The 27,870-nt window shown below is 47.2% G+C and overlaps 1 protein-coding gene across 1 annotated transcript in view; it reads left to right on the plus strand.

The window, feature by feature from the left end:
* Positions 1-27,870, plus strand: part of LOC8024166 (tyrosine-protein kinase SYK) — a 99,906-nt gene that overhangs the window by 42,487 nt on the left and 29,549 nt on the right. Inside the window, exons 2-5 of the mRNA XM_042289305.1 lie at positions 13,041-13,286; positions 14,681-14,903; positions 15,223-15,398; positions 26,391-26,526. Coding sequence (XP_042145239.1) covers positions 13,041-13,286; positions 14,681-14,903; positions 15,223-15,398; positions 26,391-26,526 — 781 coding nt within the window. The remainder of the gene's footprint in view (positions 1-13,040; positions 13,287-14,680; positions 14,904-15,222; positions 15,399-26,390; positions 26,527-27,870) is intronic.

The following is a 27,870-nucleotide window of genomic DNA, read 5'->3' on the forward strand; positions in this document are numbered from 1 at the left end:
GGCCGGAAGTCGGCAAGCCAGAGGGGAAAGGCTGTCGCCATCTGTGAGCGACGGCGGCAACCAGATACGTGGCTTGCCGGCGTCGCTCATAGATGGCGGTAGGTGCCCAAAGTTCGGTGTCTTCATTTCTTTGCGGGCGACACGATCTTAGGAAAACTAGCCCTTAACAGCTCCGTTGTAAAAAGGAAAGACGTTTACAATCCTCTGTAAGGCCGAATTAGAGCGCAGCTCTTGAGGGGGAGGCGGGAAGGGTACTGGGGGGAGGGTATGCCCCTCCTCCTTATCCGTACCCTCCCCTCCTCTTCTCCTGCTCGCCTCCCATTTAAGAAAATTTTCCGCGACGTCACGTGTGACGTCATCATGGGTGACTTCCCATAATGCACCGCGCGGTTACGCCGACGGCAACGCCACTCAAGCCGGAAACGGGCGCCTAAGAGCTGCACTCTAAAACATGCCTTTGATTCGGGGACTTTACGAGCTAATATAAATTGCACCCCAGCTCCGAGCTCCCGGAGCCAAAGGACGCGGCCGAACCCACGAATTATTCATGCGTTCGGTCCCGATGATCCCCGTCTCCGCAGTCCTCGTTTTGATCCGAACGAGCAGCGTGCTTGCGTGCCGTCGTTTTTGGTTCCTGCTGCGAAGTGCACTGGTTCCATTTTTCATCTACAGCGTGAACCACCGTCGCCGTGCCGTCAAAGGAAGACCGAAAGCACGCTGTCTAAACAAGGAACGTCGTGTTCACTCTACATGTTGAACGTTTCGCGTTTCGAAACCAGGGAGGGGCATCTTGAACGCATATGTAAAGAACTGGCGGTTCAGTAAGACCTCCGGGGATCTTAGCAAATGGGGCGTTTGCAAATAAGTTCGAACAACCATGTTCCGTCCACATGACTAATTTTAGAACAATATATATATATATATATAATGCTCGTTGTGTGCGCGGGAAAACGTCTCGAAACTTTTATTGCGAAAATCAAATTTATATTGTGGAACAAAATACTACGAAGTCGTCGGTCAAGTCCACGATTCGCGACTTGCGCGAGGTCAGCGTTTCGGACAGTTATAAAACAAAAACTGTTATCGCTGTGGGCTTCATATTTTCTGGGCAACAACTGGACAGCAAAATTAGTATTAAAGGATCTTGTTTTTTTTTATAAAGCATTTTTTATTTTGTAAACGGTGACATCAGATTGTGTTTTATAACTATCAAAAATGCCGACATCGCGCAAGTCACTATACGCGCACTTTACCGACAGCGACTTTGTAATTTTTTTGCTGGAAAAGAAAAATAATACTTTTTTCACAAAAAAAAAAAAAGTTTGGATACGTTTTCCAGAGGAACAAAACAACAACCAAATATATTTCTTATAAGATTTAAAAATGTCGACCGGACATGGCTCTTCGATCTTATCTGAAAACGCCCTTTCATGTCTCCCCACCTACACCAACCTTTCCAGACCTACCAGTTGACATGTTCCACGGAAGAGCGTCGTTTCAACAACGGGCGTCCTTCATCAGCCGCACGCGAGCTGATACGAGCGGATATCAATCCTCGAGCCACCAGTGGCACCGCTCCCACGAGCAACTAAAAGGGCCGTTTTCGATCGAAACCCCTTTTTTGCGCAAACGTTTGCGCAAGCTTTCTGTTCTCCGTAAAAAAAAACCACAAGACTCCACGCTCCACCGGTTCTGTAGCGAGCGCCATCGTGCGGACGCGCCACGAAACGGCGTTAGGCATTCTAGAAAGCTTGTCAACTAACTTTGATCTAGTAGCGTTGGCCTACACGGCACTTAGCCTCCGTTCTATAAAGCTGATATACCTCTTGCGGGAGGCTTACATGCTGATACCTCGTTTCAGAGCCCACTGAGGTGTCACTTTGCAACGCGTGTTCCGAACGAAACTTCATGCGTCCACTGTTTCACAACGAGCGGCAAAAATGCAAGACTCGTCGATCTTATAGACCGCGACCTAGCGCGTTGACTCGAGCCACTGGATACTGAGAAAGTGGTGCCATTACCTTTTCTACCTGCTACCTGGACACAGACAGATGCTGACATATAGACGACCAAAATCTTGCAAAGCCTCTGCCATGGCAATCGCCATTTTGATATCTGCGAAATTTCGTTGGCGCGTCATTGTAATGAAAGTGTTCCTCGCCATTATCAGTGTCCTTTGGCACTATATATATATATATATATATATATACAACACGGGCACTTCACGTCATCGTACGTGGTCTCCGAGGGGGATATAAACGAATATGTGCAGATGAATGAACCGTACTTAATCCAATGAATTAAAGAATCCAAGTTTTCAGGAACCCGCCGAAAGCCAAATCCTGGTTCCGCCAATTTTTGGCTTTCGGCGGGTTCCTGAAAACTTGGATTCTTTAATTCATTGCATTAAGTACGGTTCATTCATCTGCCCATATTCGTTTATATATATATATATATATATATATATATATATATATATATATATATATATATATATATATATATATATATATATATATATATATATATATATATATATTATCTGGCTTATCTCCCTCAATTGTTTAAAAATTATCGTGGTCTTTGTTCATGTCTGATGACAGTAAAATTATTTTGCAATGCTGCCGAGCATAGATGCCGCAAGTGCTGGCAGTGTGAAAAAGTGCGATTGTTTTGCCGGTGTGTGGATAAGGTAATGAACTGCAAATTTGGCAAAACCCTCGCGATAAAAACAAAATAAAGCAACCCACCACCGTAAATTTCTATCGGGTTATCAAGACTGGAAAGTTCAAGAAGAAACTGCTCATTCTGTAGACCAGAATGGCGACCGTGTGAAGACCATGACGCTACTTTCCCAGGATGCAGAGACTTTAGGGTTGACAGTCATTCATGCAGCGCGAGATTCCCGACTTTCGGAGCGCGTATTTGAGCAAGAAGCTAGCGATTGCAGCTTTCCTTGCACGGAACGGTGAAACCAAGTAGGGTACATTTCCTGTCACGATACAGGTGCCACTTTATAGTATAAACCCATTAAAAAAAGAAGCATCGCGCCTTCTTTTTTATGTTTTGGACACTCGGCAATGTGGTGGAACTGCCAAAACGTTCAGTCATTGCTTTATATCACCACATACATATTGGTGGCAACAACTCTTGTAGATATTGTGCACTTGTCAGCTCGGTAGTGTTTTAAAGCAATGCTTCCTAAAGGAACTCCCCCCCCCCCCCCCCCCCACACACACACACAAGTGTGCCCGCCCGTCCGACCTCCGTTTTAGATATTCCCGCTAAATTTAGCGAGCAAAATGACTTCACGCGGTCTTACATCAGGTCACCTACGCACCGATGCAGTCTACACGCTGAATTTAGAAAGGAAATTGACGACACGTGACCTAAACACCAATTCAGTTTCCCAATAAATTTAACGAGGAAATTGATAAAAACGTCGTTTCTTTTCCCCCAAGCGATTGTTGAATGTCTACTAAAAAAAACAAAAAAAAAAAAAACTTAACGATCGCTGCTTAAATACTGCATGTCACGCGTTGTACGACTGTAGGACTTCGAAGATGAAAGTCGCTGCTGATTTATTTTGACACGCGATTGCGCAGTATATCTATATCTACCGAAACCCGGCGTCACTTTGAAAGGGGTCTATTATCGACCACTTTTTCCTGGTGACCGCTTTATTTTCTTTCTTTTTTCTATCGCACTCTTGTTTTCTGACGATACTCGCAAGCGATAGACAGCCAAGACCCGAAATAAAGACGAGCGCGGCCGGAAAAGGACGCGAGAATATTGCGGCGCCGGACCTGGCGTCTGTGCGGCGCTGGGACGGGCGCATCGCCGACGTCGGCCGGGGAGGATCGCGAGCGATTGGACGGCGAGCTCGCGGGTGCGCGTTGTTCCGAGACGCTCATGCTGGTCACGCGCGGATTTGGGTGCGGCTCACCGACGTCCCTTTTCTCCTTCTTTCTTTTTCTTTTGTTACGATTATTTATTTATTTTTGATTCCGGGGTTCAAACCCCACGTTGCCGTCGCAGACCTGCTAGGAGAAAAGGGCCGGCTCGTGACGTCATCGATAGTGGAGCCCCCGACCCGACTTCCAGCGGCAAAGACGCTGAAGGTCGAACAGAGTACGCCGCAAAACGGCAGACGTCTGAGTTTTTTGCGTCGCCGCGTCCTATCGTCGCGTTCGTAATGAAACGCTGCGGGACGCGCTGCTGGCGGTGATATCGACGCTATGTAGGCGGCGCTGGTTTTATCCACAATTAATAAATCTCTAGATGTATAACTCAACGTTAAATAAATGTTGGAAATAAGAAGAAGAAAAAATACTGGCTAGGTGGCGCAAGCCGCCGCCCGATTAGGAGGGTTCAGCCTCATCTATCCATCCATTGTCCAGTGATGACGTTTAGGGAGGAGGCATTCTTTTCTATCTGGTATTTCTCAGTCTCATTTTGTTGTTGTTGTTGTTGTTTTTTTTTTTGACCGCTGCGGCGCGGCGTTCCGCGCAGGGAGGACATTTGATGCCGAGGACACGGCGACTGGCTCGTTTTAGGGGAGGCTGCCGTGTGCTTGAAGAGCTGAAGCTGGGGAAGGAATGGACAAGAAGGCGGTGTTATTGATTTACGATTTTCAAAGAAACAGTAATACGTTTTGGTTTGTTCGTTTGTTTGTTGTTATTTTTTTTTGTGTCTTTTGGGGGAAAAAGGGGGGGGGGGGTGCGTTATTGTGTTTCGATGGCAACTTTACCTTCTGAGCAGCTACTGGTTCACCCTAAAATGGCCGCGCAGCTTGCCACTTATACGAACCTTAAGCTTTGGATGAATGCGGCTGAACGCTTTGAATCAGGCGGCGGCTCGCGCCATCTGGCTACCGATTCGAGATATTAAAAGATAATATGCTAGCATATAATATGCTACACTACATAATTACGCACACAAAAAAAAACTTGTGAAATGCAATAGGGACGTGGACGTCTTACAAATCTAAAACATTAAACAGACAGACAAAAACATTCCACTTGCCTTCAGCTTGAGCAGTTTTAATCGTCGTCGATGAACGTGATGCCCAAGAAGTATTTGTGTGATAACAACAGAGTGAATGCCAGTTCTTTTCTAGAGCGCAGCGCAGAGTGACAGAACCACAGAGACGTCAAACACAGAAAATGATAGAAGCTTCCTTGTTTACCATTCGATGTTGGTAACTGGTCGCCTGTTACCGTTTCTGGGAACGGACGTAACGGCGGAAGATTGTCTTGCTCCAAACGAAATCCCTCGGGCCTGCTTCTTGCTTTATGTGTACGGAGAGTCGCCCCGCCGTGAACTTTGATCGAGCTAACGTCCTGGGGTTGCCAGATCGATAGTGAAAGCAAACAATAAACGAGCCAGAGACGTTCTAGTTTTGCTAGACAGTTTGTTTCTTCTGTTTTTGCTGCCAAGTATTTTTTTCTGCGTTTTTATTTTTTTAGTTTCGGTAGCCAAGCGTGTAACTAGTTATTTGTTTTATTTATAAAAAATTCAAGACGCCAAAAAAAAAATACAGGAGAACACTTAAGACTGCTTGCTTGTGGGAATGAAATAGTCCCGCGGGTGAAATGATTCCGAGTAAGGTTTCTACACGTATTAAAGGCTTCACGGCGTCCGTGACAAAGCATCTGCGTTGCCGGCACATATAGAGGACAACGTCAAGGACGTCGAGGACGCCGTCAATAACGACGCTTAGGACAACCTTAAGGACGACCTCGAGAACGACGCATAGGTGAGGACGTCTAGAACGACGCCTAGAGGACGATGTTTAGAACGACCTCTAGGATGACCTCGAAGACGACGCCAAGGATGGCGTCGCCCTTGAGCATACGATTGAGCGGCGCGTGCTAACGTCAGGCCAGCGCGTAACCGCCTCCTTCTCTCCCCTTGCCGCTGCGCCACCAAGCAGTTCGGTTGGCTCCTTTTAGCCGATTCACAAGACGGACCGAATCGCGATTGTCGTCCGCGGACCATGTACCACGTGAGTGTCACGTCACCGATTCCTGCGATCCGCGCCTTGTCCGTGGACGCGCGGACCGATAAAGTCGAGCGCTTTTTCACTCGCGTATTTTTGGCAGGAGATTGATTTGAAAAGCGTTTGGTCTGGCAACGGGACAATGTTTTCTTGTTTTTTCTTTCGTTCTCGGACGATTAAAACAAAAATGGCTCATCCTTGTGTTTTGCGCATTCGCCGATTCCTTTTGTAACGCGATTCTTGGATCCACGCGTTAAAGAGACTGCAGAAACTTGTCCGACTGACTTGACACAGGTTCTGGTATACTCCTCCTGGTCCGTGTCGAGTAGCTTCCCTCGAATTTCGTCTAGCACGCCGCGATAATTCCTGCACGTCTAATCAGCCTTTCGCCGTGCAATACGTCTCTTGTGACTACGGCGTAAGTGCCGTGCACGAGCGCGAAGTGCCCCACCCCCCACCCAGAACTTCATCGCTTCTACACCGAAGCCTTTTCGAGCAGGATGCATGCCTGTGGCACTGTCATTCCTTGGGTTAGTAGAGCTAGTGGCGCTTCGCGCGAAGCCTATCACGGGGTTCTGTCTCAATCTGTACGTAACAGCTGCATAGAGTTCCTTTGTCGCGGTAGCAAACGTCGATTTCTCTCTTGGACAACGGTGCCACGGTGCGATGTTGGAGCTTCGCAAGCACCGTGGGGTGGCGAACAGGTTCGGTCCGTCCTCGCTGGCGTCTGCTTGTCGTTTCCCTCGTGTGGATGCACATGGGAGACGGACGCACCGCGGACATGTCGTCACGTGATCCATCCGTCGTGTGAATAGGCCTTTAGTAGTAACTATGACGCCGTTGCCATGGAGCCTCATGACGCGTCGCAGACAATGGGAATTTATGGCTCGTTTCACTGTTACAGACAACGCCGGCTTTGCTCCACGGGACAGATAATGCTTTCGCATTAATAACAAGTGCATCCTTTGCATGAACTTTCCTTGAGCAATCTCTCCATTTCGTGCGAACCTAGCGGTCAAATCCACGCATTCAAGACCGTCCTCAGCGGCCTGAGTGATTCTTCCCCGCATAAGCGGTGTTTCTGCAGTGAAGCACGCTTTCAGGGATTGAGTGCAAAATTGGTTATAAAACGTTTAGGTGAAGTCATCAAACGAACAACGTAGAGTCGTCGTAGAAAAGAGACCGTTTTCTTTCTTTATATACCAAATCGACTCTCTGACGTCACGTTACTGTGGTGACGCTGCTGTTCTCACTACGCATGCGCAGACGCTTCGCCTCACACGTGTCTGGTTGGTGGTAGTCGAATCGTAGCAAGAGAGAGAAAGCGTTGTAAAGAAAAAGCGTTGTTAATACCACCGTAGCAAGGCCATGGGAGGGAGCGTCAGTAAAGGAGTGCGGCAATTGGTGTGACGTCACAATCCGCGCGACCAATGGTGTTGCGCCGCACGAAGTGAGTTTCGTGTGTGTGTGTGTGTGCAGTGGCACTTAGAAGACAATTCGTGCTTATGACGTCATGATTTTTGGACCCCCACCGGTTCTAAGCGGCTTTCCCCTCTCCCTCCGCTGCGTCGGTAAGAACGGAGTCTGCGTAGCAGGTTATGAAGTGTGTATTAGCGCCATAGCACTTTAATCGCATCCAAGAAACGTCAAATTTCCGCGATTTTTCCTTTTTTTGCGTTTTGTGATTTAACGATACTTCATATCGGGAACCAATCCCAAGCCTAGTTCCGGTTTCAGCCGCCATATTGGCCCGACCGCCTTCCCAACTCTTATACATGCCCGATTCTGTAACTGCGTCTCAAAAATTCCACATTGCAAGACGTAGAAAGATTAGATTGCAATAAATAAACGTTAAAGAAGATCATTGTGACATAACAAGAAAGAAAAATCAGAAGAACTAAAATGTCCAGAATCTGAGTCTGAGCAATCGATAAAGATTTCTCCGTACTTTTTCAACTTAAAAAAGAACAAGAACAGGGGAACAATAAGGGACACGTATCGTTAGTGTATGCGAATCGTTTCATTCGAAACCATCTTCCGCGCCGCTGGAATGAACTAAAAAATAAAGATTCCCTCGGAGGGTCGTGAGGAACATGCAAATAGGCGAATCAGAGAGCAAAGAGCAACCCTCTGAATTTATTTTTTCTTTCCTTTTCTTCATCTTTTTTTACCTTTTTTATGATAATTGAGTTACGTTCCCAGCTGTTTCAGCGTAACAAGATAAAACGACGATGCGCACTTCCGGAATATATCTTTTTTTCTTCTTTCCATTCGACTAAGGGTGCGCTACTAACTCAAAAGAATCTTCAATCAATGAATATGTTTCGCGTGAACGAAATTCTGTAACCAAAGAAAAAACCTCATTTTTTCCCCAACTTTTTAAACGACTCGATGAAGCCCGTGGACCGGCACAAACCATTTGATTGCTTCGAATTCCTACCCCGATTTTATTTCAGTGCCTCATTAGAGCGCTCTTCGTTCAAAGCTGGCCTTTGATTCATCCAGACTGATTCGTTTATCCATTCATTCGGCTCACTTTCGTTCGTGGCTATGCCGATCAGACGGAAACGCTGTGCGTGCTCAAATTGGACGGTGGAAACCCATACGGGCCGTCTGCGCCAATCACGTAATTGCTCTCTAAGAAATCTTGAGCGACTGCTCTCCCCAAAAGCACGCTGTGCTTTGCCAGCCGCTGCATTCTGCGGAGCGAGCTAGGCCAATGACAAAGCTGATAAAACGTTTAAAACCTAGAAAGAAGAAAAAAAAACAGTCACTATTGTTGACGGGAAAGTGCACGATGTAACGTCACACTCATTGCCCCGGCAAAGATAGATACTTTTTTTTTTTTTTAATGTCTAAACGTATTATTAGTCTTGTCATTGGCAGACCCCTCTCCGTGGGAAAGTAGTCGCTCTAAACATCTCAGCGTGTCTGCCTGGCCTGTAATGTTGCGTCGCTGTTGTTATTGTTGTTGTTTTTTGCGCGGTGATACAAAGAGGGCACAGTGACTTGTCACGCTCCTCTTGCTGATTGGCTGGAACGATTACGGAGCGTTTCCCGCAGTCTGCGTTGAGGGTAATGCTCAGTCCCTATAGATGTCTGTTTGTTTTTCGTTTCCTTTCGATCCCAGACACGTGGGTTTTCCGTATTTCTAATGCGGGACAAGAAAGATAATAAAACATTTTAACCTCATGTACCCGAGAAAATATAAGTTGAAACAAAAGCACTTGGCGCGTTCATGGGAATAAACAAACGCACAACGTACGCAAAGAGCGAACAAACTGGCACGGCGTATATACACCTTATGAGCGCTTGTCACCCCCCCCCCCCTCCCCCCTCCCCCCCCCCCAAAAAAAAGGAAAAAAAAAAAACATATAGAGGCATTGCGCTCTCTCAAAGCCTGCGCCTCCACCACCCCCCTTTCCCCCTCCCCCCAAACGTCATCGCTATAATGGATCCAGGCAACTCCGCCTAGATCGAGTCAGCATCGTCGCCAGCGTGTAACTACACTAAAAATAACGCCGTGAGCAAGTTTTTATACTCGTCTTCGCCTCAAAGACTGTAGTAAAAAAAAAAAAAAAGTCCGGCTCCTTGGGGGGCATTAGTAATTTCCCCCTTTATGTGAAGAACTAAGATATATGTAGGTGCATTTTATACTAGGTATATGTTATGCTATCCATACGTACATGTTTCAAACGCCAACAGCATCGTTTCTTCCGCCGACAACCGAATCTTGTAAGAACTACTTCGCGCGGGTATGAACGCTATGAAACACTTTATTATTTTTTTTTTTGTTCTTGAGGGGAAAATGAGTACTGTCCAGACCGTTTATAGCGAAGTCGGTTATAACGAAATAGCGGCTACAGCGAAGCGATCACGATTTCCCATTCCGTTTTCCACTTCGTGCCTGACGCCACCGCAGCTGCGTGACGTCAGGCACGCGTGGTGGTCTATAACGAAATAGCGGCTACAGCGAAGCGATCACTATTGCCCATTCCGTTGTCCACTTCGTTATAACCGAAGTCGGCTATAACGAAATAGCGGATATATCTAAGTGATTTTTGATTCCCGTTGACTTCGTTATAAACGGTCACAGCATATTAAGTGGTATTGGTTCCCACGGCCCGGTGGACAAAAGATGGGAGCGCGCGGAAGGCGGATTTTTTAAATGGTCTCTAAAGAGCGTGTCAGTATTTCTTAACGTTCCGCGGTATTCTATGGAGTGCTATAGGTGGCTACTGACAAAGCACGGTGCGGCCATATCTTCGTCCACAAAATATTGGGCTGCCGAAAGAAACACTTCTACGTTTACCGAAACCGACACCTGTTTTGGGCAGGAAGTGAGGAGTCTATTAAAGCATGAATGTTTTTTTTTTAACACTAATCACCCCCCACCCCTTTTTACAAATTCCAAAATTTTGTCCGTCCGTCCGTATGCCCTTCCGTGCATTTCCCGCTAAATTTAACGAGAAAATTGATGTCACGTAATCTATACACAAGTTCAGTTTTCCTGCTAAATTTCGCGGGAAATTTAATTTCACGTGACTACTTGACATCACGGGACCTACAAACCAATTCACTCTCCCTTCAAAATTTAGCGGGAACATTGGCGTCACACGGCTTATATAAATAAATAAGTAAATGGTGACCACCATGGCCTCTCTTCCAGAAAGGTCAACATGCATACAAAGATAACAAACACGTTCTTCTTGATTCATTATATAAACTCGTTGGCTATGTTTCAAATCTTACTGGAGTAAGTCCGGGCGACGCTCGCATATCTCGTTGGTAGAGCCGACGCTGAACCCCAGTGGGCTTTCAAAAGCCAAGGGTCAGTTTTGCCAAACTTTAACGTAGCCACTCGGTTACCCATATATTTATCTATTACCACCTTCTCAAACCTAAATTTGTAATAGCAACACCTGAAATGTCTTTTCCGTGCTCGGTTGCGATCGGAGTGTCAAATATGCACCAACGTAGTTTGACCGGTACTACCAAAAATAGCTCACACACATTGCAACAAAACAAAAAAAAAACGGATCATTTATGGTGGCGTTAAGTTTGGGCGGCACTGTGCAAAGCATCTGCTCTAGAGTGAGATCTATACTTCATTTCACCTTAATTTTACACGCAGTCGAGGCTACAGGTTGATGGCACCCACCAGAGAGCGTCAGAAGTGCACCATCATGGTGTTTGTGACATTTCTGTGCGTGTTTTATCATCGCTAATCAACATTAAACAGAAAAGGCCCATTGACTCTCGCTTTTGTCACTGCTCGGTGTGTCTCAGTAGCTAGTAGCGTCGGCTTTGTCTAGACAGGCCGTCGACCAGACTTGAGATTCTGCAAGGCAGAACATCCTCCTCACAATGGGAGAGAAGGAAACAGGCAGCGGTGGACAGGGTAAAAAGGGTGAGAGGAGGAAGTGCGGGAAAAGTGGAAAGCGCGAACTGGTCATCAGCCTTTAAGCTGACACGAAGTATAGTAAATTGTGAAACACGGCCTTTGAGGCCGGCGAAACCTTCTCGAAGAAGATCCGCCGCCAGTGTCGTCTGCTATTCCGCCTGTCACCCGTTTCCACCAAAACAGATGCGAGCCTGCGCCGCTAGGTGGAGCGAGAGCTTGTGCACGTTCTGTACTCTTCTCTGAAAAGGTTCGCTGGGCAGCACTAGCTCACGGGACACTTCGGATCAGTTCCAAATATGTCCGAAGATAACAACCGCGGCTTGCGCTACAACAGCTCCCACCGGAAGTCTTTTGTGACTCGAGCCAACTGCTCGCAGACGACGAGTTCGGAAAACTCGGAAGGGGAGAAGAGGACCGTTGGGGTGGGACGGAAGCCACTGGCAGCCAATTCCGACTGGAGAACACCGGAAGTGCGAGATGCGCGAACTGGTTTCGGTCGCCATTGAAAGGACACATCTACTGACGCAACTTCCGGTGGCTGCCATCTTTTTTTCTTTTTTTTGTTGTCACGCGTGTTTTTGGAGCTTCTTATCGCCTGCAGTATCGCCGGGATTTTCTTTATATTTTTGCTATTTCCGATCGCTTCTCAATGACAGAAAATGGCAGCAGAACAAATGGCGTCAACATAAAGCGATGTTACAGGCGAGTGAGTGTAGATAAAACGGTACAAAGCCGGAGAGAACTGTATTGACGACAACAAACAAACAGCAGAACAGCGGCAAGGCCTCAGGACCAGAACCTTGTTCTCCTTATGTTTGCTTGATATGTACCTTGTTTGTGTGTGTATTTTACTGCTGTTGCTATCAGTATGACAGACATTGTTGGTGGCGATGGAGGTGATGACTAAAACCCGTAGTATACGTATTTTTAATCTTTATAGATCGGCTTATGACTTGTCTTGGCAAATAAATAAGAATATCAATTGGTAGATCCTAAGGAAGTGCGTTAGCATGACCCTTGGAATACGCCACCCACTTCCATCTTTGAGAAACGCTAACACTGGCCTTTTCACTTTTCTGTTTTGGCTTTCTCTTTTGCTTCCTCAATTTTTGCTGACTTTTTTTAGGTTCGTTACGGAATCGGTGTTAGCGTCAGTTGCTCGGGAATGCCGACGATGACGTCCCAACGCTTTGGACAGCTGAAGCAGGGGACGACGCATGAGCGACGAGAACGGACGTCGCGCTACAGTTTCCATAGCAACTCGCGCGGACGTTACCCTGTGACGTGACCCCATGCTATGTCGCCACGTCACAGCGTCCGCGCAAGTTGCCATGGAAACTGCCGTGCGGCGCCCGTTTTCATCGCTCGTGTGTGCACTCTGCAGCAATCTCCGCACAAGTAAATTCGGTTTACGATTACTTCTGCTCAAGTGAAGTGCGATTGCTAGATTAACGATAGACAATAAAAGATGTGGTTGTGTTGTCCCTGTTTTAATTGTTTTATTCTTTCTTCATCCATGACTTAAACCAACACACTCTTCTACCAAGCAAAGCTGTAGAAGTCTGCTTTCAGCGCATATTTCTTTGTGCTTCAGCTTCCCTTTAAATGTGCGTTCTTTGTTTGTTTTTTTCTCAGGGCGGGCAGCGGTGGTAGCGGGGCGGGCAGCGTAGTGGCTCCGGAGCCGTGCCTGGGCGACGCCACCGAGGACGACGACGAGGAGCCGCTCGAGGAGTCCGCCTGCTTCTACGGCTCCGTGAGCCGCGAGACGGCCGAGTGGATCCTCTGGGAGCGGGGCTGCGCCGACGGGCTCTACCTGCTCCGCCGGAGCGGCGCCGACTACGTGCTCTCCCTCTGCTTCGACCGGAGCGTTCTCCACTACAGGTGCCTTCCTTCGTCTGCGCTTTCCTCTAGCCTTTATCTAAAGGGTATTCGCTAAAGTCACTAGATCCTGGGAAAGCAGCTCCATTGCCTTCTCTGCCTAATTGCCGGACACAAAGCGATACTGCCATATACGGGCGACCAAACCTCGCAAGCTGATTGGCTGGTCGGTCTTAGTTGCCATGGCAATCGCCATTTTGGTCTGTTAAAATCTACGAAGATGCGAAAGGGTCGTTCTGAACCGGTCGCAATAAGATCGCTATGGAGCATCATTGTACGGAACGCGTTCCTCGGCAATATATGCGTCTTTGGCGCTTTGTACGCAAGTCATTTCTTAGTCATGCTTATCTCCACACGTCCTTTACAATGGTGTTGTGGTTCTTGCGTATTTAAACGCGGCAACGTTATTTATCAATGCCACCAGGCACCGACGCCGCGTGTGGTGCAGTGCGAAAATGTGGGCTTGCTTCGCCGGTGCGTAGGAAGTTCGATCGGCTCATCAATGATGGAGGAGTCAAGGACAAACTGCTCATTCCATGAACCAAATGGCGACCATACGGGGAGCTTCGCACTACTTTTTTGAGATCCAGTGACATTTGTATTCACTAGACGTCATATTTGAGTGCGCTCTTCACTGCGCATACTCAGAACCCGCTGACTTTTTTTTACACTGCTATGACTGACAATCTTGATAGTGTGGAATGTGTGATCGCGGCTTAAGACGTATACTCCGTGTCACTAGTTGCGTGCAGTACAGGCGAAGGCTACGCCAGGCACGGGGAGAAACGGCAAGCACTAGAAATGCTGGGGAGGAGGAGAGGAACCTCCTTTCCTCTCTAACGTTCCTAGTGCTCTCCCTTTCTCCCCTCTCCCTTCATTGCACTCCTCTCCCGTCCCGCCTTCGTAGTGCTCGCCCTTTCTCTCTTCGCCTCGCGTTGCCTTTGCCTGCACTGCACACAACTAGTAACAGGGAGCATAGCCGACACGTTAGCGTTTAGCGCAGGGGTTCCGAGTCTCCGATTCAGCGAAGGATGAGAATTCCAACCTCTCCACTGTCCGTATACTGTTTTGTTCAGAGAGCCAGTCTGTTCTCCCTGGCGTCTGCGATCTCTGATGCCGCCACCACAGCTTCCTCCCTCTCCCGCTCCCGCGTCGCGTCATTGAAAGCGAACCAGGAAACTTTTCTCCTCTGGTAAAAGGGAAAGGGACTTAACCAGAGAACGGACGGAGTGAAAGAGTTCGGCTGGAACCGCGCACCGCGCTGCGGCTTCGCTAAACCAGTTCACTCCACTCCAGTCCAGTCCAAACTAAACCACGACCGTCCAAACTATGAACAGCTGCATGCACCAGGGCAATAAATGCTAACGCATTTAAATTAAGATTAATTATTTCTGCAGGATACGGAGGCTATCCGGCGCCGGCGTGGAGCTATGCGGTCTGCCCGGCCAGCAGTTCCGGGACCCATGGGCGCTGCTGCACGGTGTCCAGGGACTGGCCACCCGGCCCACACTGCCCTGCAACCGGGCGCGGGACGCCATGCTGCCGCCCACCCACTGGGGCATCGGGGACGACACCGTCAGGGCCTTTATGCTGCTCAAGGCCCGCCAGTGGGGCATGGACGTGAGTGGGCATAATGGCGCCTGGAACGCGTCCTCAAACGGAGTCCCTTCATTTCCGCCTGATGACGTCATAAAAGTGTTCTAACAGCCGCAATCCTGGTGGTCGTGGCAGGCGCTTGCGTGTCTTCAGTCGCTCTGACCGTGCATCTTCTTTGTGGTCCTCTTTTGCGTCCTCCATGATTGCAAGTCATGTGTCTTCGGTCCCTCTGACCGTGCATGTTCTCTGTGGCCTTCTTTTGCGTCCTCCATGAAGGCAAGCCATGTGTCTTCAGTCCCTCTGACCGTAAATCTTCTCTGTCGCCTTCTTTTACGTCCTCCAGGAGTCACAGCTGGATACCCCCCGCGCCGCCGAGGCCGCCCCGGGCTCCCCGGGAGACCTCCGTTCCCTGCTGAGCAAGACGCTCCACGAAATCCAACCCTGGTTCCACGGACCCCTGTCCCGGACAGACGCCGAAAAGAGGCTCCAGGACTCCGGTCATCTGGACGGAAAGTTCCTGTGAGTGACCGTCATATTACGGCGCTTAGAACTTGTCTTTGACTGTAGTATGGCAGTGTAACAGAACGTGCGTATTGGGTCAAAGAAAAAATACGATCTGACTCTTGTCTTTTGGTACTGGCAATGAAAGAATTGTGTTCCTGTTTGGCATCTCGTTCAAATATCGTCAGAATCAAAGGTTTCTTGCACTGACTGGCCGTTATTTGTCTGTTTACTTAGGCAAAGAGAGCTCTTCAAGCTGGTTGGTGGTGATGGCTGTGCGGGTTTCAGGTTCCGCCTAGGTACCTTGTCTCTCATTCCGTAACAGGCCGGTATACGATCAGGGTTATCGGACCGAAGGTTCTCGAGATTCTGTCTGCTGCGAATTCAGGCAAGAGTTGCTCAATGTCCCCTGGTGCTTCGGGGTAGAGCGGCAAGCTAGGGTACGCTGCCTGGAACACGTCTGATCTGTTTAGCCTCCCACATTTCCCACGCATCGGAAGTGGTTCTGAAGCGGCAACAAGCGGCGTCAAGAGAACCGGGCTGTCATGTTCATGCTGTCGGATGTCGCGATCCTGGGGGTTGATCGGAGACGTTCCGACAAGAAGTGCGAGCGACTGACGCGAGTGTCGCTGCCATCGCGGATCCGCCAATTCCCGGCTGCTGGAGCCCCAGTGAACTGTGAATCTGAAGGGCGACCTACGGCTCAGGAGCAGGCGCCTGCCGCATACTCTGTCACCGCCAGGATTGCTGCAGGTGACAACACGCTTCCATAGATCATCAGGCGGAAATCAAGAATACCATAAATGATTACCTGTTAAACTCACCAGTCGGGAACGCGTTCCAGGCGCAATAGCACAAGCGAGGGACGCAACTAAATTGTGAATATAAAATGTTCTGGCTAAAGCAAACAAAAAAAAAAAAAAGACGATGGGAAATGTCAGGCAGAGAACGTGACACTGTTGGCACGCACAAGTGATCGCCAGTTTTTATTTTTCCCCCTATTTCTTTTTAAATAAACAGCTGCCATAAAGAAACTACTAGTGTAACAGAAAGGGAAAATTCAATACAGTAGCCTCAAGTCGCCGTCGCACTGCTATAACACATCATACAAAAGACAGTCCGCAGACACTATAAGGTGTGTTTCTTCCGTTTGTATGACGGCCCATGTCAGATTTTTAATGCAAAACCTATGTGCAGACATGTTCTAAGCATACATACTTCGAACTAGCTTCAAGCGTGTCCTCATGTAATTCTGTCATCCTGCCTGCAGCGAACGCCTTGCCTCTTGTATACGGTGAATGATGAGCAGTGGATCTGCGGCTTTCCTCTGCTAGCTCCTTTCGATACAAACTACCACCTTACTCCAAGGGTGCTTCCAAAATGCATCCATCTTGTCCATCTCGTATATACAGTGCGTGGCCTCGTGTTTCTGACATCTTACTCCCCACTCCAGTTTTTGGCCGACCAGAAATTGCAGCCGCGTTCCGTACGCCGATCACGTAAGATCAGAACTTCCTCGGAAGCAGACAGCCTACGAATAGCAGACGACGTATATGGAGTGACGCGTATTTCTCATCTTTATAGTAGTCTATACATGTTCTATAGAGGCACATATAGAGCGTCAGAATTACTGCGGCTCCCCCTTTTAGTGCCGCGAGATACTCAATCTTATAAGAAAAGTTTTCTTTTTGTTGTTGGTGTTGTAGTTTTTTGTTAAAAGGGCAGTCATGTAGCAGAAACGATCCTTTGGCGGCGCCGCTTGACCTGTCTGACCACGTCTGGTAACCATGTAGGAACTTCCGGCGTCCATATATATATACGTATATATATATATATATTTTTGTCGAGGGACAGAAAAAAAAAATGTAAATATTTCAAGGCCAGGTGGCGGAAGTTACCGCCCGATACAAAGGGTATACCCAATAACATCCATCCATCCATCCTTTTCTTTTGGTGGCGATGGGCATCGATCTTGTTGATCGTGACGGCGGCGTTTCATATACAGGGACGCCCTTTCGCGGGCCTTATTATCGGCTAGAGCAACGACTCAGCGACCCTATGACCCTTCCCTAGGAGGCCGCCATAACTGTCCGGGGTTCGGACCTCTGGACACACGCGCGTACACACCCTACAGCCGCACGTCAACGCTGGGGATCAGGAAAGGGGTAAGACCTAACAAAGATTGATGGATGGCGGATTATGCGATCGTGACGTTATATGGAGATGCGGAGCGGCGACTCCGAACTTGGTTCCGGGTCAGAAATGAATCGCGCGTTGGGGTATTGCGGTATTGCGTTATTTGTGGCAACGCTTGAGCAAAATGAAACTCGGTGGATTACAGAACGAAGCTTCAAAGGCTTGTTTTAAAACGACATATCGTGAAATGACGCTCACTTACCCTTACCCGACTTGAATGGCATTGATATATATATATATATACGTGACGTACGTTACGAGCCACTCGCCGCCATTTAATGTGTGCCGACGAAGTATTAAACTGGGTTAAACGGTCACTAACCTTTGCTCTGACGCAGAAAGTTATGGGGTTAAATTCTCCGTCCGGTCATTAATTTTGTGTTGCTTTATTCTGCGTTTCTTTCTCTCTCTTTCTCTTTCTCTCTCTCTCTCTCTCTCTCTCTCTCTCTATATATATATATATATATATGTTTGTAATCGTAATTTACGATCACTCTTTCAAACGTTTTATTTATTTTTATTTCTTGTTGCTGGCGTCTCTGTGCTACAAAAAAGAAGTAGACGTTTGCTTTTTTTTTACAATTTTCTTTAGCATGATCCCGGTTCATTTCATTCATATTTCCACCCTTTTAAATATTTCGTTTTCACTGGAATCGGTCGTTTGTGATCGAAGCGGGGACAGATTTAGTGTAGCCATTTGACGAACTTACCCAGCCGCGGCTCCATCGTATCGGAGTTTTAAAAAAAGCTCCCTGAAGCACCCTATTACTTTTGTTGATTTCCCCAGACGTTAACCGAGGCAGCTGTTTGCTGATAGACACACGCGCATTTAATTGCCAGCCGGGCCTGCCGGGCGCCGGGCTTCCCACCTTGGCGTCATGTTTGGCTGGTGGGAGAGAGTGGGGAAAAAACTAGGGAAAAACTGAGGGGGGAAAAAAACGGGGAAAACGAAATTTTCTTTTTTAAGTGTTTTAGAAATCCAAACTTGTCGAAGAAAAGGGAAAAAAAGAAATAGCAAATCATTCAACGTTGAATAGCTTGAGAGCACGAGGTTGATCCGTCTGATATACGGAGACATTGACTCAGGCCGTAGATATAGATAATAAATTTAGCCCAACCAATAGAGAGAGCAAGTCGTTTACTTTTTTCCGCAGGAGTTGCGTTGACGTCAGAACGAAGCTGATCTTTGATCGGCTTTGATTGAACTTTCAATCCGCATAAGACCGCTAACACTGGTCTTTAACGCGAATCACCCAGTGGGAATTACACGAACGATGCTCATCCAGGGCGTACCGGTACGCTAAAAGGAGCTTCCCATCAGGAAGTTGTCGCAGATCTTTTCTGCCGCCAGCTTCATACGCAAGCCTCTAAATCATCCGGAACCCTGTAGACAAGGCAAGCGGCGTACTTACACGGAGCAGTTGCGTCCCTCTGGCGGTAAGCGTAACAAAGCTAAAACAAAAAAACAAAAAAAAAAAAGGTTTAGTAAAACTATTAGTACAACAGTCTAGCCGTAGACGGATTCCAGACACCGCACGCAATTAGCGTAGTACACAAGCAAACCACCGCCGAGCCGCCGTGGCACAACCCATACACAGACCTCTCCCGGAAGTGCGTTGGCGGACGGCGTCTGGAAATAATATCGATAAACGACAGTTTACAAAGCACCCCTGATGCTAAAGCACATAATTTTACTTTTTTTTTTTTTTGCGAGATTTACATTGCAATGTATTTTAGGTAACACCCTAAAACCGCGCTTGAATATTGAGATCTAGCTGTTTCTTGCTGTTGTTGTTTTGTGTTTGCGTGACTAATGTTTTTGTGTGACTAATGTAGCGCGGTCGCCGTGCAAGAAATGTGTGGATGGATAGATGTCAATGGCTATACGCTTTACAACGGGCGGTAGCTTGTGCCACGGGAAGATCAGAGTCGGTCTGTGGTTCGCACGGAATTTTTTTTAATTCATTTTTTTCTGCGTCAATTGTTTAAGGAAAATTTGCTGTCAAGCGAAGTTAAAATGATATAGCGAGCTAAATTAGGCCAGCGGACTGTAGCAAGATGAATTTTTTATCGAGCGCGAAGCAAGCGATGCGACAGTAGCTTATGTAATGAATTGACAAAAAAAAATGTTTAACTGGGCAACTCATTTATTTTCTTGGTAAGTCTCGTTTCAAAGAGGAAATAACGACCTTCTTGGGAAAATCTAAAACGCACGCGTTCATAAAATAGAATAAAGAAAAAAACATGAGTTCTATCCACAAACTCAACTCTGTGACGTCACGGCGCGGTGGTGGCGCGTCGGTCGCACTTCCGGTCTGGGGCTGTGGGCAGAAGTCCCCATGCCAGACATGTATTCCTGCGTTTTTTTTTAAAGGAACCAGACAAAAACCTGCCTTCTCGTCCAAATGCTGCGACTGGGGCCGTACCAAAAGTGTCGAGAAAGGTTTGAAGGTCAGTTTTCATGTGCTCGGTTTGTCCGAGAACGTGGATATGTGCCGTGAAAAGGGAAAACCAGACGCCGTCGGACCACGATTGCTTGGGCGGGAAGCACTTTGGGTTGAATTCACCGACACTTGTGGTCATCAGACTTATTCGGTTTGTTCCAACATGAGTGCCAGAAAACCGTCAAGTTGTGCGGACCACCTGCGGACTACGTTCAGTGCGTTTTAAAGTTCAAACGGCCACTTGATCGTTCGAACTGTCGTCTGCTCTTTCAAACGTTTCTGCTTGTCGTCTGCTCCCTTAGATGACGCCGGCCCGTAGACCAAATATTGGCCCGGTACTTACGATAAGAAGTAAGTGCAGGCCTCTAAAGACTTAAATTTGAAGGTTAGTAAGCAGGCTCGATGTAAACAGTAGATACAAAAAGATGTTGATCATTGTTACCAGTGACCATCACCGACTTGTTATCCCTAATTCACTTGATCCGATTCTGGTTGCGATTTGCAGTATCGGCGTCGACTATCTCAGCTACGGTTCACGCTTTTGTAGCCCGAGCGACGTCGCAACTGAAAATTGCAAATGAAATCGCATCATGCGAATCAGGCTTTAGCGTCCACACGGAATGAATCGCCACATGTCACATTATTCATGAGAAGTTTTGCAGTGTAACGAGCTTCAGTAATTTCGCTGACGCCGCTCAAGTAGTCATCGCCAGGAAGATGTAGAATCAACAGCTCGAACGCGAAAAAGGGCAGGGGGACTCACACCGACGCCGACAACATCGTATTCCAATGGTTTGTTTATGGGCGACGGCGAGCTTCTTGCCCACACCCCCATCGCGCATGCGCGGCTCCAGTGGCGTCCGCTAGGGGCGCTCCGGTTTGTTTGTAAACATGAGTTGGTGTATAGTCTTGGTGCTGATATAAATATATATACATTGGTCTAAATACTGCGTCCTGACGCACATTAACTCTACCGTTAGTCGTTGTCATTGTCGTCCCTTCACTGCTTCGTCTATCCCTCCACGTCTGACGAAAACCAACTATCTCCGGAGAACCAAATTGCTATAATCATCCACAAAACAATTTTTTTTCCTATCGATAAGAATTGAACGTAAGTGCCAACTCTCCTCTCCAAAGTGGCGGACCTTCTCATGAGCTGGGGGGTCACCGTTCTTCGGTGTAAACTTGCGCAAGAGGCGAAATAGCAGACGACACGTGATAGCCACCGACGCATCTTTCGCGCAGCGGCGCGCGCCTGTACAGAGTTCTACGTCGTCTGCTATAGCTGCCGCCTTTACGTGGACAGCTGTCCGTTGGATTCACTTTGATCCGATGCGTGGTGTCTGGAACGCGTGCCCGACCGGTGCGTTTACCGCATCCCCAAAAGTGGTCCCTCGACTTCCACCTGATGACGTCATGAATTGTCACGCTGTTGCCGGCCGCGATCCTGGCGGTGGCACCGCAAAATAGGCGGGTGCGGCACCCGGCCGCTAGTGCGGCACTCTGCCGGAAGACGGTCGTCGGAAACCAAAGCAGACGCAAGACGGTGACATAGAGAGCCTGCATCAAAAAGAGTGTCCAACTGTTCGATCGGAATCACGTGGTTTACGGGCTGCGTTTGCAGTACACGAGCTGCGAGAAAGTGACGAGGGCGTCGATCGTCTGTAAACGCCTCCGCCTTTCCGCCTGTTTTCCTCCTCGCCACGCGTAAACACAGCGCATGCGCAGTGGCGACCAATCTCTAGAGGAAGCGTCCGCCATGCAATTTGCAAGCGCTGCGTATAAACCACGTTGCCCTCGGTATAATTTATGCACGACATTTTGGATCTTGTGACGAAATCTCTCGCCACTTTCGCGCAGTCTTGGGTGAAGTGCATCTAAACAGTACGTGCAGTAAAGTACAAAGTAAATGACGGGTTACGTGCTTTCAGCAAAGTAGTAAGTATACCGGCCGCAAGTTTTATTTGAAATAAAGTACTATACATGCAATGTACTTTCCAGTGTTGGGAAGTGCTTGAATCACATTGTACTTAAAGGTCTACTTCAAAAGGTTTAGAATATTTTTACTTGACTTTAAGTACATTCTTTGAGTATGTAGTTGTACTTAAGGTGTATTTGTTTTTTCTGGTATTTTCTGAGGAATGTAGAACTGCCAATTTTAGAGTACATTCCCCAAATTTGGTCTTGTTAAATTTGTATACCAAAATTATGCTTTCTCAACGAAAAAGTGCCTTATAAGTTGATTATGTTAAATAGTCCGTCAGCGAGAGTAAACTTTGTAGCCACTCGATTTTATTCAATATTCAACGCCATTTCCGAAAATAACTGATCCACTCCCGATCGCACCATTAACAGCGCATACCAGGCAATGGCGTAGCGAGCCAGGATTTTTTTTTTTTGACGGGGGGAGGGGGTGGGGGTTGAGGTGGCTGGGATGTCCATTACTTGGGCTGCGGAAAGGGGAGGGGGGGGGGGGGGGTATTCCCGGGGGGTGGGGGGGGGGGGGATTCCGAGTCAAGAGGTCCAACGCGTCAAGAGGTCCAACGAGTCAAGAGGTCCAATATTGGACCTCTTGACGCGTTGGACCTCCTGACGGGTTGGACCTCTTGACTCGCCGTGGATCTCTTGACTCGTTGGACCTCTTGACGCGTTGGACCTCTTGACCCATATTGGATCTCTTGACTCGTGCCTCGATGTGTCAAGAGGTCCAACGCGTCAAGAGGTCCAATATTAGGACAGCTTTGCTCGTTGCATCTCTTGGTGTGAAATATGTACAGGCAAGGGGTGTGAAATAAATACAGGCAAAAAATGAGAAAACAAATTATGAGGTCACCTAAGCTTTCTCTTACGATGTGAGAATGCGCGAGCACTAGCTTTTCCCGAGTTGTGCTGCCGCAACGGATAGCCCGCTAGTTGCGCGATCAAGAGGGCCTAGTTTCAAAACCAGGCAGGGGATGGTTTCGTACTCACGTAACCAGGGAGGTCACGTGACCAGAGTTTTTTTTTTTTTTTGTCCAAAGTGACCACAGACTTTTCTTTCTTTTTTGTTTGGTCACATGACCAGATAGGTCACGTGACCAGAGAAATCACGTGACCAGGGAGATCACGTGACCAAAGATATCACGCAACCTGAGTTTTTTATTATTATTATTATGTTGGGGGGGGGGGGGGGATTGTGTTGAACAAGTCACGGATTTTGCCGACGGCTTTTTCGCTGACTAAGCCAGGTAATACTCACGCATTAAAAAAGCAGACAACAGAGAGGCTGATAATAAAGCCGGAGAAGAAAAATATCGGAAAAAGAGCGAAAAGTTGAGCTGTGAAGACTTCCACACGGCAGGGGGGATCTCACGAACACGGCTTTGATGAATCGTTTCTGGCCGGTGATGGAATCAGTGCTGGTGCGTATAACCCGTGATTTGCTTAGTTTCTAAAGCGACAAATACGCGCGCGCTGGGCTGTGGGAATCGCATGCTGGGCACTGGATTTGTAAACACCAGAAATCATTGTTGTTATAAACTGTCAAGATTATAGCAAGATTCGTTTGTCGGGGACCTGTGTGACTTCGCTCTTCTACCCCTGACCACAAATTCGTAAATCTGCATCTCCCGTGTTGCTTTCCCCCTCGAATATCGGACACGCAACCGGAAAGGTCTTAACATTTCACAATTCGAGAAGCCTTTTTTTTTTTTCAAGAAGTGACTACTTTGACATCCGGGTTCGAAATAATTGTAAAACCATTTTGAACACATGTTCCGTCACATACGAAAGATATGTCCATAGTTATTTGCTATTTCGACATCGACCATCACATTAAAGCACTATTGCTGCGTTTGTCGTCAGGATAAATGAACATAGTTTTTTTTTTCTTAATTTCTGTGTCATCATTCTTAAAAGTTGTAGTAATTAATATAATTTGTTCACGTCCCATCAAAATAGCTTCATTGATATTTTGAAGTCCTTGGTCTTCGAGGAGCTTGAAAACACAGTATGACCTGGCGCAGATGGCGTGTAAACTTACTCATTTTTTCCGTTCGCCGTGGTCTATTTTAACTATAGCACTGGACACACTAGATCTATCGGCTTCAAAGATCTACGTGCTTTCTGACACGAACAATTCTTCAATCGACTTCAGTCTTTATAATCCAATTTTCTAGAAAGTATTGAGCAACTAAACCACCATCTTACAATTCTAACCGACAAACACATCGCGTAATTTTAACTAAAAATAAATTATATTGACAGATAAGTGTTCCGTAATTCGTGTCAAGAATGCTTAATCATGAAACGTTCAGTTTCATGATTTATTTCACAGCATTCTAAAAATAAAGAAAAGTAAATGAGTTATATATAGCTAGCATAAATATTTGTGGCTGCTCCGTGCTTTTGAGTAAGCCAACGGCCCAAATTAACCCGCTATAGCTTGCACCGGTCACAGCGTTTCAAGAAGACAATGCTCGCATTCATTTGCAACACTCTGTTGGACCCCAAGTGGCATAATCTGGGCTCGTTTAAAGACACCCTCCAATGATATTCGAGCTTCTTTCTATGTTGTGTTATTTATACCTCTTTAGTGATTCGGTGAACTCAGTGAATAAAAACTAAAGCATAAAATAGTAGTGCATCATATTTTTAATAGAACATACGAGAACCCGGGACTGGACAAAGTTACCCAAGGAAGTATTAGCGATTACAAATACTGAGATACATGAAAGGGAAGGCTAAACGCGAGATGGGCTGAGGTACATTTGTAGTTTATATCTCGGGAATTTTAGAGACACTTCCGTAGAAATGACATAACTGAGTCCTAGAACAGAGAGACTGGAACACAGATATTAAGTTCTACAAGTACGAAATATGTCACCAGGCACTATCCATTATTTAACACTCAAATACATATACCTTGTGGCAAATAGTATCTGTCTACTTGTCTCCAATGACCATGTAGTACTTGTATTGTCCAAAACAATTCAAATAGTTCAAACAGCCAGAAACCGTCACAAGCAGTCATTAATGCAATATCATTATAAACAGAGAAGATAAAAATAAGGCTCGATGGACCTCTTGACGCGTTGGACCTCTTGACACAAATTTGACCTTTTGACTCGTTGGACCTCTTGACGCGTTGTACCTCTTGACTCGAATTGGACCTTTTGACTCGTTGGACCTCTTGACTCGGCTGTCACGTGGCTATTGGACCTCTTGACTCGTTGGACCTTTTGACTCGTTGGACCTCTTGACCATAAGCGTGGGGGGGGGGGGGGGGAGGGGGGGGAAGGGGCTGACGCTTCAGAAGCTCTCCGCCCCCCTCCCCTCCCCCCGCCTACGCCACTAATACCAGGTTTAAAAAAGGCACTGCAGAAGGAAATGAACGTGATCATAAAAGATTGTGTTAAAAAGTGCTTGTAATTTACTTTGAAAGTACATTGTATTTATAGTACCTTACCTCTAGTAGATTGCGCCTGGTGTACCTACTACTTCACTTGAAGTACGTAACCTTTTACTTACTTTGTACTTTACTTTAAGTACTTTTAGATGTACTTTAGTAGTTTTTACATGTACCTAACGCTGGTACTTCCAAAGTAGAGTGCAAGCACTTTTAGCACAATGTTTCGTGAAGCCCTTTCATTCCCCGATACAGTTTGTTTTTCTTTTTCTTTTTTTACTGGTATGCACGGTTCTAGGGATAATCGTGGACGGATAAATTGTTTGCGGAGATGGCGGCGAATATTGGATAAAGTAAAGTGGCCACACAGTAGTTGCTCTACTCTTGCTGACGAACTATTGTTGACAACGCGTCATATTGGGATACAAATTTAACGAGGCCAAATTTAAAGACCGCAGCTCTACTTTCCTCGGAAACTGTCAGTGTTCATACTCAGTAAGAGCACTTCCGGTAGAGTACAATTAAGCTTTCTAAACATACCCAAAATAATACTTTAAGTACTGTGGTAGGGTTGCCTTGCTGCATGCCCATCCGGGAGGAACAACACGAAGCCCGGGTTTCCAAAACGAGAAACTACATTCATTAACGTGACAGAAATGGGTTGTTAGTATAAACGTAAAACATTGCCGGAGCGTTGGAACTGCACGCCTCCGTGACCACGGTCCGTCTTCCCCCCGTTCTGTGGGCGTGTGCCCTCTTTTATAGGCTTCTGCGCCTGTCCTACGTGCACTATTGGGCGCCTCGGCCGTTGTCCAGTTTGGGCATTCGGCAGCGGCCTCTGGCCGTGGTGGGAGACTCTTGCTTCCACAGTACAGTGTACTGTGGCAAACAAACCAGTCGAAGTCGCGTTCCGTGGCACTCGAATCCGAAGCGTGGAATTTTCTGCAGCTCTTCGAGTCGGTGATTGGGCGTGACATTTCGCAGGGTCCGCGAGCGTGACGACAGCAGCTACGCTCTCTGCCTCAGCCACGGCGACTCGGTGAAGCACTACAAGGTGGACGTGACGCCCTCCGGGGAGTTCGCCATCCAGGACGGACAACGGTTCCCCAGCATCATGTCGGTACGCCAGTTTGCCGTGTCCATGTATGCACCGCGGTGCTTCGTAGGGACGCTTTGCACACGCTCCAGATTACGTCCGCCATTGCTGACCTTCTCTCGTCGTGCCGAGATACCGAGACACCGAAATGGGCGTTGACGAGCCTCTACAAAGGTCAATGCTGGGAGAAGGACACACCCTATTAAAAAAAGCGTATCACCTTACACCATTTTGTTCCCTATAATGCACCCCAAAAGTTCAGTTCAGTTCCACGAGCTTCAAGTCGTTCTCAAAAGAGTTGATTCAGTGATTTTCGATGACGCTCAGTAAGTTTCCAATTGAAACCATGTGTCTATTTTCACTAATTAAAAAGTTAACTAACGAATTTGAATTAATTAGCCGACTTATCGCAAAAATCAGCCACTCACATAGTTCCCCCTGGCCGTATAACTCACTCGCACAAACCGCATAAGCGTAGCCTTCGTTTTTTTTTTTTTTTTAAGCAAAAAACCTGTAACCAATAAAGTTAAAAAAAAAAAAAAAAAAAACTTTATACTTGGTGAATATTGGCTCTAACAACGTATTCGAGTTCCCGTACTAACGAACTCGAGTGCATCGTACAGTGGCCGCCTATAGCCCTCGAACGATTCCATTGTGCACAAATGTTTAACGGGTGTCACGCCATGCCTGACGCACAGAAAAGACTAACCTTTTCCGAAGGAAGAAGGAGTCAATTTGGAGCTATATTTGAAAGAGAATTTGCGTCAGGCATTTTTACGCGTTCGTGCTCGAACGGATCGCCATAAGGTGCGCATACGGCGAAAGTGGCCTCACCTCAACGCTTCCGCTTCATATTGGTCGCGCTTAGGAGCAGTTGGGGGCCCAATAGATTAGACCTCGAGCGTGTGCTGCGCTGCGCCGACCTTCGCGTTCTCTCCTGCCGCGGCTGAGATGAGAGTGTGGCGAAAAGCGCTGCGAGTCTGAATCGAATTACGGGCCGGGCGCTATCGACGAAGAGTAATTTATTTTTCTGCATAGCAATTTCTGGATCGCGATCGTTTCCGCCTGTTGCAGTAGGTAATAATTTCCACACTCTGTCACACGTTCGTTTTCTTCTTGTTATTTCTTCCGGCATTTTAAGCGCGCGCGCGCGTGTGTATGTGTGTGCGTGTGTCTGCATGCGTGCGTGCTCATCCGTGACTTCGTGTGTTCGCGTCTGTGTGCTCGCGTAACATATATCGTGTGCGCGCGTGTATACATAAGTTTGTTCGTGTGCATAGCCGTGTACGCACGTCTGTGTGTGTGTGAGCGTGTGTGAGTGAATATATTTGCGTGCGCACATTTGCGTGCACGTGTGTGTTTGTGCAC

The sequence above is a fragment of the Ixodes scapularis genome, unplaced genomic scaffold (genome assembly GCF_016920785.2).
Source record: "Ixodes scapularis isolate PalLabHiFi unplaced genomic scaffold, ASM1692078v2 PGA_scaffold12__126_contigs__length_90152505, whole genome shotgun sequence".
NCBI lineage: Eukaryota > Metazoa > Arthropoda > Arachnida > Ixodida > Ixodidae > Ixodes > Ixodes scapularis.